Raw genomic sequence first — 19,798 nt, forward strand, 5'->3', positions numbered from 1 at the left:
CTTCAAATCAAAAATATTCAATTTCTCTTTCGGCAATCCTTCTCGGAGGTCAAGCAAAGTATTATTCAATTGCGGTATAAATATTGCCTTTCGATTCAAATCTTCAGCGTTAGATGCACGATAATTAGCCCGAAAATTTTGTCTATGTGCTCTCAGAGGAAGGACAATGTCAAAATCCAATTCCTTAGCGATATCGGTAACTAACCTGATATGAAATTCATATATTACGTTAATATTAATGCATTAGATATTTTATGGCCCCCAACGCCCCCCTCCCCCCCCCTGTATCCGCTACTGATTGCCTACTGACTACCCCATTCTCTGGCACGTACGCTATCCATCTCCATATTTATCTCACTTCCTCTTCAGTACCATGCTAATAGGCAACTGGGTATACTTTTGCATTTGAGTTAAACTTTAATATTTGCTAAAGGGTTTTTGTAGTGTTTGAAAAGTTTTCACACTTTTGTTACATGCATTTCGAGTTTCGGAACGTGTGATGAGAGTGAGAAGGTGTGAGGTGAATAAGTGTTATGAAATAGTTTAAAGTGCGAAATAATAGCATGCTGTTGTAGTGGAACATAGAAAATTCATGCATATTTATGAAGCAAGCAATTGTGTAGCTAGTTTTCGCTGCAGGGTGGTGGGGTTAAATGCAGTAGTGTCAAAATAAAAAATACAACTCTGGCTATTTTTTAAAGCAAGATTTTAAATTGTGTGCATTAAACAGTACCAGAAAGTAAAATATGCCTATCTTTAGCGACAAGTCAACCCTGTCTCGGGGTCATTTTCAAAAGTCATCCTTGCAGGACAAGCTACTAGCTACTCAGGTTTCGAACTATGGCTGTGACTAAACGTATACTCTGATATGCGTACGTAGATGAAGTGTTAAAAAATGGAACTCTGTTTAAAGAAAAGCCATGAGCTTCGGTTTTTAGCCTTAAAAGGATAATTGCGATGAAATAAGAAGAAATGCAACACTGTTAAAGTAAAAAGTACAACTTTGATTGAAAATTTTTGGAAGCAAGCTATGAAAAATTAAAATGTTTACAAGAAATATTGAATTTTGAAAGTAAATGAACTTCTGGGCGGCAAGTATCGCCCTTGTTAAAAATTAGGCGCGCAAAAATGCAACTCTGCTTACAGAAAAACATTAAAACTGGTTTCCAACTATAAAAATTAGCTGCAATCAATGAAAGAAAGAAAAATACAACCCTGTGAAATTGAAAAAGGCAACTCTGATAAATAAAAGCTATAAAATATGAAAATTTTCTCTTAAAATATTCAGTTTTGAAATTAAATAAATTTTTTAATTAAATTTCTTTTTTCAATTTACTTTAAGATTAAATGCTCGTCAACTGTAAATAATGAACTGTGGCTAAAGAATGAAAGAAAAATACAACCCTGTGAAACTAAAAAGTACAACTCTGTTAGAAACTTTAGAAAACTGGATGTCAAATATGACATAAAAAAAAAATAAATTTTACATAAATATGGCAACTAAAATTTAAAAGAATGTCGTTTTAGTTGTTGTTTGCTAAAATAACACACTTTTGTCAGAATTGGCTTCAAAAGGCTTGTAAAAAGGTAGCCACAATTCAAAAAGAAAATCATAAATTCAACCCTATGAAGGCCAAAAATGCAATTCCAATAAAAATTTTGCAACACAAGCTGAAAATAAACCAATTTTCTCTAGAAAATTACAGTTTGAAAAGCAAATGCAGTTTTTAAACGCATCTTCTTCTGCAATGTAGTATTTGTTTAAAAAGATATCTAAAACAATGCAACCGTGTTAGCAAGAAAAACAACTCTGACTTTAAATTCAAATTTAGAATATTAAATTTTGTATGAAAAAAATTGTATCGTTGGTTGGAAGGAAATGGTGCAAATTTTCTCAAATCTGAGCAGAAAAAGTGCAACTCTGATTGCAAATTGCATAGCAGAACTTTTTTATTTAAAATTTTAGCGTAAAAAATATCGTGCCACAGGGCCATTAAATCATAAAGTCATATAACAAATTGGCTAAACGATGATTGCAACAGTTGGCGACGTATACACACACACATGTGTTTGAATTTCCAGATATGTCAATAGCCAAATCCATACTATGTAAAGCACCCCCCCTACTACTTCCGCCTTCGCATACAAAATCGAGCTGACAGCTCAAGTTCCAATCAAAACCGTTGGCAGTTTTTGGTCATACCATCAGTTTATCTAATGAAACTTGCATCATGATGCAATAAATACTTGCACTCCCATACTACTTGCATACACATGCACATACGAGTCCTTATGTATACACAATTCCCCTGGTTCGTATTCATGGGCTGCCTTTGTGGATCTGACACACATAGCAAACAGACATTTATGTAGAGAGGATAAGCTACAGCAAGAAGAAGATGAAGCGCATTATTTGACATGCAACACTGTGTCCTAAAAACTCAACAAAAAAAAAAAGAAGGCACACCCATACGAACGTGCTTTTGTTGCGTGCGCACAAATACAATTCACAAATACAATACGTTTGTGTACTTTGCTGCTGTGTATTTGGTTGTTGTTTTCGATTTTTATTGCTTTTTATTTTTTTTGTTTGTGTAGCCAAATGACCTTTTAGAATTTTTAATTAAAATTGTAGCTTGTACGAAAATCACATTAAATGCAACAGCTGTTGTCAAAAACAAGACAAGTACAAATTGCAAGCTTACTGTTGCAGAGGAAAGAAATTAGGGCACTCAGAGAACGTGGCTTTTGTAAGCAAAAAACTTTTGAATGCAGTAAAATTAAGCGGTAAATTTAAAAAAAGGTTGATTTTGTAGAAAATTTTTGCAAGTTTGCTACTACATATATTTAATGTCAAACAAAAATAAAAAAAAATGTTATAAAACAAATAAAATTATAAAAATATTAAAAAAATTAAAAAGTTAACCAATTGTAAAAGCACAAAGCTGGAATCAGTTTTGGAAAATTAAAATCATATCTAAAGTAAAAACATTAAAACAGACTTGAAAGTGCTTAATCAATAAATTAATAATAAATATAAAAACAAATTTAAAAAACAGCACAAATAAAAATTTTTAAAAACCCAGAAATAAAAATTTCAAACTTCTTAAAATCGAAGACTTTAAAATTTTTAAAATTTTAGTTAAAAAAAACAGGAAACTTTATAAAGCATCAGCCAAAAAACATAAGCAATTTCAAAATTACTTTTTCGGCGGTTTGGGCTCGATATTACGCAAAAAAAAATGTATTCACAGCTAAAATTAGTTCCAAAAAATAAAAATCATAACTAAACGAAAAATATTAAGACAGACTTTTTAACTACATACATATATACGTATTTCAAGAAAATAGCTTAAAATGTAAAAGATAAACAACAACAAAAATAAAAGACCGCAAACAAAAATTACAACCCGATCTGATGTTACAGTGATATTTTATGAAAAGGAACAAAAATACCAACTCGATTTGAATTTACAGTGATATTTTATGAAAAAGAGTCACGACGTGATTATAACATTACATTATAACTGAAATAAAAAAATTAATATTAAACCATAAAACCAAAAATTTAAATTAATTACAAATGAACTAACAAAAATTCTAAATAAAGGGAATACGAAAACCAAAAAAGAATTTAATCGGAATCAAAAAAATTAACTTCTTTTTCATTTATTAAATAAAAAATTATAACAAAAGCCAGAGCAAGTTGATGCAAAAGAACCAAAAAGTAAAATTAACAAGTAAGAGCAGCGCTGTCTTCGGCTATGCCGAAGGCTTCATACCTTTCATGAACATCTGCAAATTTTACTTTGACAGATTACTGCTTTTGAATACATCTGCATACATCGATAGAGGAGTTACATACTTATATAAAAAATCGCATCTAAACAATCAGAGGTATGGAAGATATACATATATATGGCACCAATCTAAGTGATTTTCACTGCTATGTGATCGGTATGTAAACCGGTAACACAATTTATTGGGTTTAGTTTCCTACATAAAGAAGATATATCGCAAAAACTGGTATCTGAACAATCAGTGGTATAGGAGATAAAGCTTATACAGCATAGATTTTGACGATTTTCTCAGTAGACTTTGTATTATTATTTATAAAATATCTTACGAAATTTATCGGTTTTAGCTGTTCAAATAAAGGAGTTTTACAGTAAAATCCCATATCTGAACAATCAGATGTATGGAAGATACATATATGTTATAGTCACCCGATCCTTGTTATTTTCACTGTAAGTATTCCGTTGATAATGAGCAAAAATGGTGCGAAATTTCATGTTCCTAGCTGCATAAATGGAGGAGTTATGATAAAAGACCTCATATCTGAACAATCAGTTGTATGGGGGCTACAGGTTATAGTGACCCGATCTTTGTTATTTTCACTGTAAGTCTTCTGTTGATAATGAGTGAAAACAGCGCGAAATTTCATGGTCTTAGCTACATAAATGGATGAATTATAACGAAAAATCTCATATCTGAACAATCAGTTGTATGGGAGCTATAGGTTATAGTTACCCGATCTTTTTAATTTTCACTGTAAGTTTTCTGTTGATAATTATTGAAAACAGTGCGGAATTTCATGTTACTAGCTATATAAATGGAGGAGTTATAACAAAAAATTTTATATCTGAACAATCAGTTGTATGGGAGCTATAGGTTATAGTGACCCGATCTTTGTAATTTTCACTGTAAGTATTCTGTTGATAATGGGTGCAAGTACTGCAAAATTTCATGTTCGTAGCTGCATAAATGCAGAAGTTATAACGAAAAATCTCATATCTGAACAAACAGTTGTATGGGAGCTATATGTTATAGTGGTCCGATTCTTCCGGGTTCCAACAAATGATTAATACATTATAAAAATACACCCACCTACCAAATTTGATCCGGATATCTCGAAAACTGAGAGACTAGATTGCATACAAACAGACAGACAGACGGACAGACGGACATGGCTAAATCAACTCAGCTCGACGTTCTGATCATATAAGTATACATTTTAATGGGTCTATCTCTTTTTGTTCTGGTACTTACAAACATCGGACCAAAGTTATAATACCATTTCATGCTCATGAAAGGTATAAAAACAAAAACAGCAATAAAATAAAAACCAAAAAAGAATGAAAATACAAAACAATTAATTTATATTTAAGCCCAGAGGATTTTTTCTTAAATTATCATTAAAAGTTAAAAAAAAAATACATCTCGCCAAAAGGATAGCTCTGATTCAAAATTTTAAATAAAAACCGCTTTCTGACGGCCAATATTTTACACTCATTTCTAATTTAATTTGGTTTTGATTGAAATTGCACCCAAAAAAATAATAAAAAGTAGATATTTGGCAAAAGTCGACCGGGAAAAACTAAAAAGTGGGTGAAAAAAATTGTGATTCTATTTAAATCGGACATTGAGCTCACTAAGAGAAAGCAATATTAAAATAATAAAAAAAAACATTAAAAATTAAAATTAAGAAAAATTATACTTATACAACAATCTAAGAAAATTTTCATCTCATCTACATACATATTTTCATTTTAGATCTGGTTAGATGGCATACGAAAAATCACACATAATGTTAAAGCGAATAATATTTGTCCAATGATGTGTTTAAAAAAACAGTAAGTGGAAAAAGAGTGTCAATTATGTTACTAAATAATGTTAAGCATGTAATTCAAACAGTAACTAGCAAAATTTTTTAACGTTTTGCATGATTTTAAAAGCCTTAAAAACAATTTTGTGTTTCTCTGTCCTGTTCTAAAATGCTTTCTTATTATTATTCTACATTGAGGCATGTTTATCTCCGTCTTCCTGCTCTAACACAGTGAAACTACTCAGAAATTCAAAAATTCACTCTACTCACATATTTCTTCTTTACTAACTTTTGTCTCTCAAAATTGTTGTCTCTGTTTACTTAAAAATGTTTTCATATATTTGTCTCTTTCTGCCGTATAAATATGTTTTTCAATTGTCTAATTTGCATATTGTTTTTCATTGTTTTCTTTATTATTCTAATAACTTATATTCTGCAAATTTCTTTTACTCTGCATGTCTGCACACTTTATTTGTACACTTTAAATGAAATTGTATATTACTTGAAACAATATGAAAAACTTAAAAAAATAAGCGCTGGCAAGATGGGTTACGTTTTATAACACACAATAATAAAGCTACTAATGTGTGCCCGAGAACTAATCTTATGAAACAGTAAGTATGTAAGAAAAGTAGTAGTGTCTTTGAAGTCATTGCCGAGATTTACGTAAGAATCATATAAATTTTTAGGAAAATGTAAACCAAGGTAAGTAAACAATATTTAATGCAAAATTTAGAGTTAATTAAAATTACTACTATCTAACACAATAGTTTTTTCCACCATGTTATAGTTTGATTTTTTCATGGTCAATAAGCCGATTTTAAGAAATGTGATTCAAGTTGAACATTCTGTAGAGATGCTTGTTGTTATTTGCTAATCCCGTCAGAGGCCACATGTTAAAATGATAATAGAAATTTTTGTTTTGTATCTCCGGATTTGTGAAAAGCATCTGTGAAATGCAGAACATGAACGTATTCAAACGAAAAATCGCCAACCAAAAGTTTGATTAATGTAAACAAAATTGTGGTTAATATTACCAAATCATTGCTGAAAATATCAACCAAGGCATTGGTAATATTAACCAAAAATCATGTTGATATTAATCTATTTTTGGTTGATTACTTATGGGCTACAGTTTTGCTTTTGTCACTTAATCTATTTGGAGGCTTCTTTAATGAGGTCTCACCGCTTTAGAAAACGATCCCTGAGCAACCTTGCCTATGAGTGTGTATTTTTTCCTTCCTCTTTATACTAAAGGAGTATTTTCTCTCTCTTTTAAAAAATTCCAACTATTTAGTAGTAAGCAACGATTTATAGCTGTGTAATCATTTCCTTCCTAGCTTTACGAAAACCAAACTCGTTCTCAGGTAGGCCATTTAGTCTCTTGACAATGTTCCTTAAGAATCCCTGTTCTGGCTCAAGCTCCTACCGATTATGGGAAGCCTTCTGTTGTAATTACTTAACAGTATCGGCCACGAAATCTGTGAGGGCATTGATCCTCTAACCTTTACAGTTTTGAGCGTGAGGCACGAGGCGTCGATGTAGATCAAGCGGAGTGTGGTCCAGGCAGATGGAGCGGGCTTTCTGGGAACTCCTTCTTGTTTGGTGTACATTTTCCTACCAGTTCGTCATTGCTCGCTAGATCTTCACAGTATGTTTAGGTATGTATACGGTAATCATAAGCCGTATTTCTTTCGTAATGTCGTTCATTCTAGAAGGCTTGAATGTTGAAAGACGTTTGCTCTAAGCCTTCTGTTACATTAGGTGTCGTGAGTGTCCTCAAAGAGCATTGTATGGATGCACAATTAGGCGGGCTTTATCGCACCAGTTGGAAGGCCAGATGTGTCGTATCATCCTCCAGTCTTCTTCCCATTCGCTTCTAAAGGGTGTCACTGCGTCGAAATAATTCGCCACAGCAAAAGGCAAAACTGTTTAGTTAAGCATTTAAAGTTTTCGAGAAGCTTTTCCATAGTCCCCGAAAGCCCAAAACCCATTATATTAACGGCGTTAAAGACCTCTAGCGATTTTGTTGAACTTAGTTAGCTTATTCCATATAATAGATTTATACACGGACGGCCGAAAGACTATAATGTTGTATAGCAAACTCGGACATACAACTACTGCTATTCCTTAGTGGCGTCTCACACGCTCCAGTTCCAGGTTAATCGGCAGCAAGATTGATGGCTCGAAGCATATGGGTAGTTATTAAGGCTTTCATATGAGCCGGTACTAAGTTTCATACATTAATGCCGGCACACCGGTGACCGAAACGTGTGGAACCGCAATTAGGAAAAAAGTTTCGGTTAGAGCTTCACCGCTTATTTAGTGTATTTTAATTTCTACTTCAACTTTGGTTTTACACAGTTAACAACGCATTGAAATATCTGACGGTTGTAAGTGGATGTTTCCTCTAAGTAATCTATGGTCATCTTAAAAGGAGTATAATAACTGATAATATATCTGTAATGCCATCTTGTGAAACCAATCTTACAATTGTCCATTTCGTCGCTTTTTCCGACATATCCGATAACCGGCAGGCGATTTCTTGATTGCTGTACAATATTATTCGAATTGTCGTGCGCGGATGGGTTCAATTACTTTTTCCTGATTTTGACAAATCTATCGAAACCTAATCATACTTAACTTAACTTCTCTAAATAGTCAACCACTTATTTCAGTTAGTTTCACGCAATATTCCACTTCTGAAAGCACTAGTCCAGACACGCTTATCAAAGCAACGAAGAGCGTAGGGAGATTGCGGCAGGAGGGTTCAGCTGCTCCCCTTAAAAACTTACAAGACGAAGTTGAATTTGAAAAAAAACATAAAAGTAATAAATAGAAAATACAAAATTGTGTGCGATTTGGTAACTGTGCTCTCCATTTCCACATGATGATTGCGTTGAACATTGAAGCTAGCGCAGCGTTCTCCTTCGTCAAACTCGCCACCTATGACGCCATTCTTTTTTTTCTGATGAAATTTTCGCGCTGCATTCCTGACTGCAAGCATCTCAAACTCACTTTCTACCTCTCTTTTCTGCATGGCGGCTTGGAATGATGCGTATTACTCTGCAGCACTTTTCTTCATACCAGCTGTGCCTGTGTAGGTATAAGTAGCCAACCGCAATGGCACGCCGAGATTGGGAGATCGGTTCCCACTGCTCACTTATATCCGGTTGATGAGAAATTTCTTGTTTAAGCAGAGTCGATTGCGAAAAATCTGGGGTGTCGTTTGTGAGTGTAGCTTTTCGATGTCGAACTTTCGTCTGTTCCCTCTTTGATCAGGGGACTGGTTTTATAGCTGTTTCGATGCTGGTGGGATAGAGGCAGCTTTCCAAGCGTATATCCGTAAAGCGTAGTGTTTGTTTCGTGTGGTGGATCGTCAAAGTTTTGGGGGCAATTAATCGAGGCTGTTTTTATTTTAAATTAGATCCATACTTTGCCTTACGGGTCGCAATCCCAGTCCACAGCCCATTACTGGAAAATTTTTTAAAGAAGCTCACTTATGTATATAGCGAGCCGCTTCCTCCAAGACAACAGACATCCGCTTGTAGCCGAATCTAAAGCTGAACAGACGCTGCTGACTTGAGCCCCTAAACCGAATAAGTCGAAGCGTCCCCACCGAAACCTCCTTCTGTCGTGAACTAGGGCTTCACACGAGCACATTTCCCAGAGTGCACGAACGGGGACGCAAGAGTTGCTATTGAGAATATAATTGAAAAGTTTGCTGATTGAAAATCCGAGGCGAGCATAAAAATGTTTGATCCCCGATACGCCCCTGCAAGCAACATTATCTATTCCTTTTCAACAAACAAAATAATTTCAGTGGGTGTTTTATAATTCCTTGCCGTTCAATTTCAACATAGTTCTCTCTCTCTCTCTCTTTATCTGTTAATCTTTATACGCTGTTCAAAATATCAAAGACAAAGAAAAACAACACTTAAGTAATAAATAGGCCGAAAGAAAGAGAAAAAAATCTCTAAAGTAAACAGAAATAAGAAGCAATGCTGGCGCATGTTAGAGGAGACATAACAAAAGCTGCTTCGCTATGGTTTTGTCTATCCTGTGCATTTGCGCGCTTTGTGTCAATAAGTTGTAGAAGGTACAAGAACTGTCTTTTTATTAAATCAGTTTAAAGAGCACAAAAATTACTGTAGAGAGAAGCATTAAATCAGAAAAGAAGAAAGGCGTGTAAACAAAAATAGGGAAGGACCATAGACGCTTTTAAATAGAAAAACGCGACTAAGCTAGATCAACGCATATTGCTTTAAATAAGGGGTATTCTCTGAGTCTTGCAAAGCCCTTGCATGGTGCACAGATTGCACGGATTGCACGGTAAAAACCGGTTTTCGTATGGGACAGCTTTGCAAACCGTGCAATCCGTGCACCGTGCAAGGGCTTTGCAAGACTCAGAGAATACCCCTATAGAAAAAGAGGAAGAGGAAAGGCAAATCACAAAAAAAAAATTGGGAAACAATTGCTTTTTAATCCGCCTCAATATCCTTTAAGGTATCAGCTGTCAGAGTGTTTGCCTTACTGACTTATTGCCACGCTTCTACATATACGCCCACCGCCGCCACAAATTTATGCAGCATAATTGTTTCAGTGTTGCCACTTGCGTATATTTTTAGAAACCAAAACGCCTACCAAATCAGTTTCCAAATTACCAAAAATTGTTTTATCATTAAAACGAGATTTCTTGAATTAACGGATTTTTTAACTACACAAATTAGCAGTGTTGGTTAAGAGTCCTGTTACACGGTATGTATTTCCATATGTGAATGTTACTTTTCGTAACATTTTCGTATTTTCGAGATTAATTCAATGCATATCAAGCATTTTTCATGTATGAAAAAATTCAGACATTTTGTTAATTTAAATAAAAAAATGCATTTTAATTTGCATACACTCGCCCTTTTTTAACACAAAACACTCACACTTTGCAAATTACCTATCAGCATCTTTTCTCACAAGAAAGGCAACTTTTCGTTAAATTTCACAGCTGATCGATCATAGCTATGGGAAGTGAGTTTTTGTTTGCAGAAAATTGTGTGTTTAATAAAATATGGAAAAAAGAAAGAAAACTCATACGTGTGAGCAAATTGAAAGAATTTTTTTTAGCGTGGAAATGCAAAGTAACCCAGATAGCAGAAAATTGTGAATTTTGCTGACAGTGCGGTCTCGTACAATTTACGACTTCAGCTTTCATTCGTTTTCATATCCGGAAAACGTTCGAAAAATATGATGTTATTTGAAAGCAATAATCGTATTTTATGATACACATTTGAAGGCATGTATAAGTAGACGGCAGTGGCTGTCAGGTTCGATGCCGTCAGTGCCTGAATGCCTTAATTTAATTTGGTCGAACCATGAAAAGGCATCTGCCCAAGTGCAGAAGGAAAGCAAACAACTCAATCAGAAAAAAAATTCAAACAGAAAAATTTCAGAAAAACAGACAAAAACGTTTCTATTTCAAGACAACTTTCGGTACTTGGCTGTACATACATAAGTTTCTGCCGCATATTTTAGTACTCAAAGTATCCGAAAATGCAATCGGTAAACGTACAAAAAACCGCACTTCATCCACTTTTTTTCTTTATAGATCAATTTTTGAGTTTTATGCTGGCTGAGATGCGAACAAGTTTTAGTTCACAATTTGGTTGCATTTTCAAAACATTTTTGCCTACCAAAAGCTTCATCAAACCAACCAAACTACCAAAGGAAAATAAAGCTACCAATTTTGGTTCAATTGGACCAAAACGGCAACGCTGAATTGTTTATCGGCAACACAGTACGTCTCACAACAATAACAGCAAGTGGCTAGAGGGCAGCTATACAAACACTGCCTGTGACGACTATTCAAACAACGCCGTATTTTGCATAAATAAATATTTTTCCGCTGCTGCGCAAATGAGGCTGCTACTCCAGGGTCCCTTCTAATTCTAAGCCAACAACGCGGCAAGGATTTGTTTTTATTTTATATTTTTTTTTTTTTGTTTTTTAGATTTTTTTCTTTATTTTTTCGACGTTTACCTCGTCATCGCTTTCACATTGCTGCTTATTACATTACGCGCGCTCACAAACATTACCAGTATCATCGTTTCCTTTGAGCCCTTGAGCATTTCTGCTTGCGTTGAGTAGCATGTTGTATGTATGTAGTATGTATGTAGTTGTCCTTCAGGCCATATTGTGCGAGCGCGCGCAAGCTTACTGCGAAAAGTGATGCTCCTTGAGTGCTTGCAGGCAATCTGCGAAAGAGTTACGCATACAACTAATAAATGACTTTTAATGGTGGTGGTGGCGGTGGCGGTTGCGACGGGTTTTCTGGTGAATATTTATGATTGCAGTGGAGTACATACATAAATGTTGCGGACGTGCATAATAAGGGCGCAACGTAGACATGAGATTGAAGTAACGAGTGTGAGTGAGCTTTGAGAGTAATGAGAATAGGAAGTAGATGAAAATATGTTTGAAGGATGGAAATGCTTTTTTTTTTGCTTTACATAGATTTGTTTATTGGTTGTTAATGCGCGCGCGACAGCTGTCAAAGGTTGAAGGTCATTTGTGCGTTGGTTGATGAGTAGGAAATGAATGAAAATTAAATGAAAGCGAGAATAAAATTGTGACGTGGCAATACAAGCTCCTATCAAATGCGAAACTGAAGGAATACTTTGCCGTGCAAACAGCCGCAAAGTCCTTTAGTAAAATTTGCAGAAATCACTTTCGGAAATAAAAATTTGCTTTCGAGAAATAGTTTCAACTTGCTCGTGCTGCACTAGCAATTTTTATTTTTACTAAATAAATCGAGAGTTGCCATGTGACGCAGTTTTTGACGAATTAGTGTACAATTATAACAAAAAAGTTGAAACAAAAAAAATTGGGAAGTAGAAAGTGGAATAATCTTCATTCAATGTGTCAACAGACAAAAAGTAGTATCAGAAAACTCGATTTACAGATATTGAGAACTACATTAAAAAGTCACTTTACATGCAAGATGTAACTGCTCCAGCAATCATTTTTTTTAAGATCTAGAGTTTGATTTGGATCGATTCAGGTGGTTGCCCCAATCGTTGACTGCGCTGAGATGATTAGACAAAGAAGAACTGCGATGATGTACCATCAAAACCCCCATTTCGTCTAATTTTAGGAACACCTCTTTAACTGTACTCCGCAGCTATCCAAGGGTACTCCCGCCCCATCCTTACTCGGCAATACTACTTAGCGCAACCGATAGAGTTCAGACATTCCAAGACTAATTTTCTACGCACCGTGAGGGAACACAAAGACCTTATAGCCGCTAAACCTTAGCTGCCTACGTCCAGAAGAGCCTACAGTGGTGTGGAATCTTAAATTTGAGGTTTATGGAAACTTTCCGATAGTTTTACTGACCCTTCCGCTAAGCTGCTATTCGAAAAAAGTTCACTGGTCCTTTCTTTCAACTGCAGCCTCCTATTCACTCATCCCCAAGGTGAGTAATGTGAGTTGAGAAAGAACCGCTGGGTATTCATCTAGATACAAAATGGCACATACATTTTATCAGGGATGCAGTCGAAGTTGCTATAAAGCCTTCAAACCGCATACATCGAAATCCACCGCATGTTTTCCTACCAAAACAGTAGCCGTTAAGGAGTTCCATTAGGTTGGATTTATGCAGTGCGGTTCGCGTAGAGGCCTTTTCGATCGGTACCATTTCGCCGTGAGCTGAGACGATATTGCAAACTTGCGTCGCAAACTGAATTGTCAATCTAAGAATAATTTCTGTTCTCGAAGAGCAGTTTAGCCTGTCAGCTCACCTGGCATTTCCAATTGGCACAGCAGAAAAAACGATTGCCGTGCTTTGATGGGCTCGGCCAAAATCGCTTAGCCTGTTACAGCGCCAATCAAGAAGAAAAATAATTGTCCACAACGAGCAAAAGATCCCTGATTAGCTGGACAGCTGAACATATACAAAAAAAAAGTTGAACAGTAACACATTCTTTTCAAAACTTCTACCTTTTTTGAAAATCTAGCTTCCATTTTTATTGTTTTCTCCCACTTCTGTAACTATGTAATTCAAAGAACACTCATTTAACCTAATTTCCGTTTGTTATTTGTCCCAGCATTTCATCCGTGGAATAAGTAATAAATGCTGTCCATATACCCTGTTGGTCAGCTGATTAAGTTAAGTGACCAATTTTTGCCATTTTTCTTTTTTCGACTATTTAATATTTATAACTTTTTATAATAGTCTTCATATAAAAATTATAAAAATTCAACAAACTTTAACAATTAGGATACACCAAAAAATTGAATTTTTAAGAAAAATTTTGGGTATGCAGTTTTACAGCCCATTAAATTTTAATCTTTTTTTTTACAATTTTTAAGAAAAATTATGGGTATGCAGTTTAACAGCCCATTAAATTTTAAATAAAATTGAAATTATGAAAATTCAATAAACTTTAACTATTACACACAAAACTTTTAAACTTTTATTAAAAGTTTTTAAAAAATTAAATTTTAGTAGGTTAAAGTGCAAATTTCAAGACGCTAGAAAATCGCGTTGATTTTTTATCATTTTTTTTGGCTATCGATGTTGTGCATATTCTTCCATATAAGGTATGCTCAACACTTTCGTTTTTATGGGAGTAAATGCCTAGCACCACCAGCAAAAAAAAAATTCTTGAAAATCAACGTGATTTTCTAGCGTCTTGAAATTTGCACTTTAACCTGCTAAAATTCAATGAGCTATAAAACTGCATACCTAAAATTTTTCTAAAAACTTTTAATAAAAGTTTAAAAATTTTGGGTGTAATTGTTAAAGTTTGTTAAATTTTCATAATTTTTGTACGAAGTTTGAAATGTAGATTTATGTGGTGCTGGTTATGTAATGTGCCAGACTTTTATAAAAACAAAAAACTATAAACACTAAATAAACAGAATAAAAATTACGAAAACTGGTCAAAATGTCACTTAACTTAATCAGCTGACCACAAGTATACATACATACATATGTTAGCTAAAACGTATGAACCTATGTGTATTTGCTTATTCATATGGAAAAAGTTAACTAGCAAACAGGAAATAGTGGACATTCGCCCACACATTAACAAGAAACTAACACACACACACACAGCTCAGATGTGTCCATTGGCAGTCTCTCTATTCAAACACTTTGCCTCGCCATGTCCGTTTGCATTTTGTTATGCTACAGGAAATTGACCAATGCAAGCCACATTCGTTTGATAGTGTTTTTGTTTGAATGTATGCATGTATGTATGTGTGTGTTGTCAGCAATTTGTTTGAGCAGTCAATAAATTATAAACTAATTATTTGCAATTACTTGCTTGCATAGGAAGCATGATAGAAGGAAGAGAGGGTTTTGTTTAGGTTCAATGGAAAAGTTGCAAAGGTATAAAATGTTATGAAGTGCTTTGTTAAGTTGTTTTTCCTTTTTTTTTAACATACCTATCTGATAATTAAAGCTAAACTTTCTTCAAATGTCTATATTGATTTAAATAGTGCCGACAGGAATTGTTGTTATACTGAGAAACTTGCAGTTCGCATCTCAAATAAAATTTTTTTTCTTCAGACAAAGAAAAGTTTTGAAATTATTATTTGAGAGCAGCGCTTTCTATTTAACTTTTATCTTTTTATCTAACAGTCTACTGAAGTTTAGAAATAAACGAGACTGATGCTTTGTATTTTAACGTTTTGGAATGCACCCAGGCTATCGAAAGGAAAAAGGGTTTCGTAGAAAAATTTTCAATACTGGCAACTATCTTGAAAGCTCTTTCCTATCTTTTGAAAGGCTTATTGAAAGGTCTGCTAACGAGGAGGTCTTAGCGTTATTCTGCTTGTATTTTAGCAACAAATTTTCTAAAAATTAAATTAAAAAATACAAACATTTTTCTTTTTAAAACAATAAAAACTAAGAAAGAAAAAATAAATAAAAATAAATAAATAAAATACGTTTTTTAAAAACTAAATTAAATTAAAAATATATATTTTTTTTTAAACAATTAAAACCAAAGATGAAATGAAAATATAATTTGAACAATATATAAATAAAAAAATAATTTTCTAAAAATTAAATCAAATTAAACAAAAAAAAATTAACAATAAAAAATTATGTTTAATAAAATGAAAAGAAAATATAAATAAGTTTCTTAAACTTTAATAAAACTAAAAATATACATTTCTTGTTAATAATAATAATATGTTGGCAGTTACATACATATATTTTAGATGTTAGATGTTGTCACACAAAGGGGAGGAGCCTACAGTTTTACGCCGACTACGAACGGCGATAGTATTTTTATGAGAAGATTTTTTTTACGGCAGAAGTCCACTCGGAGGTTTGCCATTGCCTGCCGAGGAGCGACCGCTGTTAAGAAAAACCCCTTTTTCGATATATTTTTGCGCTTAGTGGAAGCGCGCACTGCTTAGCACTACACCACAGCGGCCACACTTTCTTGTTAAAACTGTAAAATCTAAAAATTAATTAAACAAAATTTATGATGAATTAAAATTAGTTTTTAAAAAATTAGATGAAATTAAAAAGATATATATTTTTTTACAATTAAAAAAAAATTACAAGAGAATTAAAAAAAGATAAGTAAAATAAAAAAAAAAAAAACTTTCTGAAAATTTAATGCAATTAAAAAAATTAATTTTTATTTTAAAACAACAATTCCGCTGCCAGAGGATTCGAACGTTGGATCTCTCGAATAGCACGCCGGTGCTTTGCTCAGCCGGATATACATACATCTCCATTTGGAAAATGCTCAAGTAATTTCTGTCAAAAGAGCTTTTTGCTATGAAAGTTGGCAAGGGAGTTTTTGTGTGAGACTTTCGTGCCAGAATAAGCAAAATCTTTCAAACTATCTTGACTACTGTCCTTTAATTGTCTTACAAAAACCTGCAACTAAGCATCTTAGCCAGAATAGCCCTGTTATTTTTAATTTTGGCGCTGCCGTCGGTCACAAAATCAGCTGTCCAGCAGATAATTATCAAAAAGATGTAGAATGTCAAAGTTTGGGGATTCATCTGTTCGCTTTTGAATTTTTATATTTCTTATTTTTCATATTCGTTCGACGAAATTCGCTAAGGGATTTGGTTCTTTTTATACTTTTACAATTGGTTTATCAGTGCAAGGTAGAGCAAAACGTAGCATTCGATTTTATTCTGCTTTCATTCCAAAAATAATAAAAAAATATATATTTTTTAACGGCATATATTTGCATGTATGTCATTATTTATTGGCGAATAATTTTTTTTGAGGGTGTAGAGCAAGGCGAATTTATATAAGGTGGTGTTACTAGCTCAGCTGATTTTGTGTATGTGTTTCGCTGCACGGCTTCTGATATCAAATTGAAAAATTTTGTTGAATTTCTACACACACTCTTACAGATTTTGACAGTTTATGCCGCCAAAGCAAAAACAAAATACATGTAAATTTTGGAGGTTCTGCGGCTTGTTTACGTAGCTCTTTTAACAGCCTTGTTCTGTATCACGAACGATGCAGAGGAATGCTTCAAAAATTAGTCCGACGGCATCATTCTAGCCGGTTTAACCACAACCGAGACCATTGCAACGTAATATGTATATGAAAAGCAAGACGAAGGCAACCGATAGAGTAATAAAATCGCAATCGGAGATGTTGTCGTCTACAGACGAATCGTTCGTGTTGCTTATCGGTCGTGATACACTATAAGGCTATAAGCAACCCCACAGAAAGTAGTCTAGGGACGTCAGAGCAAGCTCGCTAACCGAAATCCCCTTATCAAGAAATCAAACGGCCTGGAAAAGTGTTCCTTAGCCTCTTCAGACTAGATTTACAGCAAAGCACACCTAAGTATGTACCAAAATTGGAACCAACCAACAGAATTTCAGCCTTACATTGCCTCATGCAAAACGAACGTTATAGGTCTAGTGAGGTTGCCGCGTTAATTCCGATTCAAGTACTGTTCTGTATAGATTTTTCAAATACTGTAGAATATATTACCGCCGAAGCTTTTCCAGGACTCGTTTTCCTTCCCTGTGATGATCACAGTAAGTAAGTAAACACATGGCGGACTGGCTGGTAAGTACTTATTACTCACATGTCTACAAATTTCACCATTTATTTCAATTTCAAATCGTTAATGGCTTTCCCTTCTATTTATTCTGATATTTACTCTCACACACATGCACTATTCTTCCTTGCTTTTACTTATATCCGCCTACACAAAAAATTTTAATACCTCATGCAAATATTTATTTTACCTCCTTTCATTCATCCCTACACAGTTGGATGCGCTTATGTTTCTCCGTGGAGAAGGGTGGCAAGATACCTATAAAAGTGGTGGCGAAAACTTTTGCTTCTGGCAAAACAGAAAAACTTGTGTATCAATGTTTTAAGGATGTCGGACTACCGGACGATAAAAGCGCAACCATGACCAAAGAAGAATTCACATTCGACAAATTCTATGCGCTGTACCACAAAGTGTGCCCACGCAATGACATCGAGGAGCTGTTCACTTCCATGTAAGTTAAACAATCGTAAAATGAGTATGACGTCACGTTGACCCATACATAAATTCACGGCACTTCCCACGTGCATACCGCTTCAAACAAACATGGCTAGTCGTGTGGTGAATGAAGGTACGATTTTATGTGCAGAATGGCTGTTGCACATAGCCATCATCTTTGTTGTCGTTGCAATCCAACACACTGCTAGCAGACATTGTCGCTACCAATGTTTATTTATTTACACTTTGCGTCTTACTTATATGCGTAAACAATATTGGGTTCTCTACATTTTGTTTGTGTTTCTAATTTTTCTCGCCACCTCCTCGCCGTTCACACACACAGTACCAAGGGTAAGTCGGAAGTAATTTCGATGGCACAGTTCGTGCAGTTCATGAATGAAAAGCAACGTGATCCACGTATGAATGAAATTTTATATCCACTCTATGATGAAAAACGTTGCACGGAGATTATCAACGATTACGAATTGGATGAGGAGAAGAAGAAGGCTGGTACGTGTATTGTCATTATGGCGCATTTTTAATGAATGTTACTTAGAAAATTGTAAACTTATTTCGCACGCACAGGTCAAATGTCTATGGATGGCTTTAAGCGGTATCTCATGTCCGATGAGAATGCGCCGGTATTTTTGGATCGTTTGGAAATGTATATGGAAATGGATCATCCACTGGCTCACTACTATATCAACAGCTCACATAATACTTATCTGTCGGGTCGTCAGATTGGTGGTAAAAGTTCAGTGGAGATGTATCGACAGACACTATTGGCTGGTTGTAGGTAAGTTGCACGAGGGAAAGAAGTCAAAGGAAATAGGACATGTCCGATTAATTTTTATTTCTTCCGCCCATCTTCCTGCACAGATGCGTCGAATTGGACTGCTGGAATGGCAAGGGTGAAGATGAAGAGCCCATCGTTACTCACGGCCACGCGTACTGTACTGAAATTTTGTTCAAAGTAAGTATCTAGCACATCTAGTATCCTATTTACACGCCACATTCACTTCTCTCAATGCTTGACGTCAAATCGACACCACATATATATTTTCTAATATTGCGCAATTTTCCAATTTCCAGGATTGCATTCAAGCCATCGCCGATTGTGCATTTGTCTCTTCCGAGTATCCTGTCATACTATCCTTCGAGAACCACTGCAATCGTGCGCAGCAATATAAATTAGCTAAATACTGTGATGACTTCTTTGGTGAATTATTACTAAAGGAACCGTTGCCCGAACATCCGGTAAGTTATGCCAGATATGGGTTACGTCCATTATTTTTAAAATAATGCCACCTTTCCGCAGCTCGAGCCCGGTTTGCCACTCCCACCGCCTTCAAAGCTAAAACGCAAAATTATGATCAAGAACAAGCGTATGAAGCCGGAAGTCGAAAAAGTCGAATTGGAGCTTTGGTTAAAGGGTGAATTGAAGACGGATGACGATCCGGAGGAAGATGCGAGCGCCAAGCCCCCTGAGGGCGCACCACCACCAGAGGCTGCTGCTGCACCGCCGCCGGGCGAACCAGGCGCTGATGGTGCGCCACCCGAGGGGGAAGCGGCAGCAGTCAATTACAGCGGCTCAACGACGAATGTACACCCCTGGCTGTCATCAATGGTCAACTATGCGCAGCCAATAAAATTCCAAGGCTTCGATAAGGCTATTGGTAAGCGAAAAGTTGCTGGAATTTAATTATCC

At 35.1% G+C, this 19,798-nt stretch overlaps 1 protein-coding gene across 1 annotated transcript in view; it reads left to right on the plus strand.

Annotated features, from left to right (window-relative positions):
- The window catches only part of LOC118748797 (1-phosphatidylinositol 4,5-bisphosphate phosphodiesterase), a gene marked incomplete at its 5' end in the record, with an annotated part of 178,199 nt that overhangs the window by 152,743 nt on the left and 5,658 nt on the right, over window positions 1-19,798 (plus strand). The window contains 7 exon segments of the mRNA XM_036483476.1: window positions 5,554-5,633; window positions 17,870-18,106; window positions 18,434-18,600; window positions 18,676-18,886; window positions 18,970-19,063; window positions 19,183-19,347; window positions 19,409-19,766. Of these exon segments, the coding sequence (XP_036339369.1) occupies window positions 5,554-5,633; window positions 17,870-18,106; window positions 18,434-18,600; window positions 18,676-18,886; window positions 18,970-19,063; window positions 19,183-19,347; window positions 19,409-19,766 (1,312 nt within the window).

This window comes from Rhagoletis pomonella, unplaced genomic scaffold, assembly GCF_013731165.1.
Source record: "Rhagoletis pomonella isolate Grant_MI unplaced genomic scaffold, Rhpom_1.0 Rhpom_scaffold_00013, whole genome shotgun sequence".
NCBI classification, from domain to species: Eukaryota; Metazoa; Arthropoda; class Insecta; order Diptera; family Tephritidae; genus Rhagoletis; species Rhagoletis pomonella.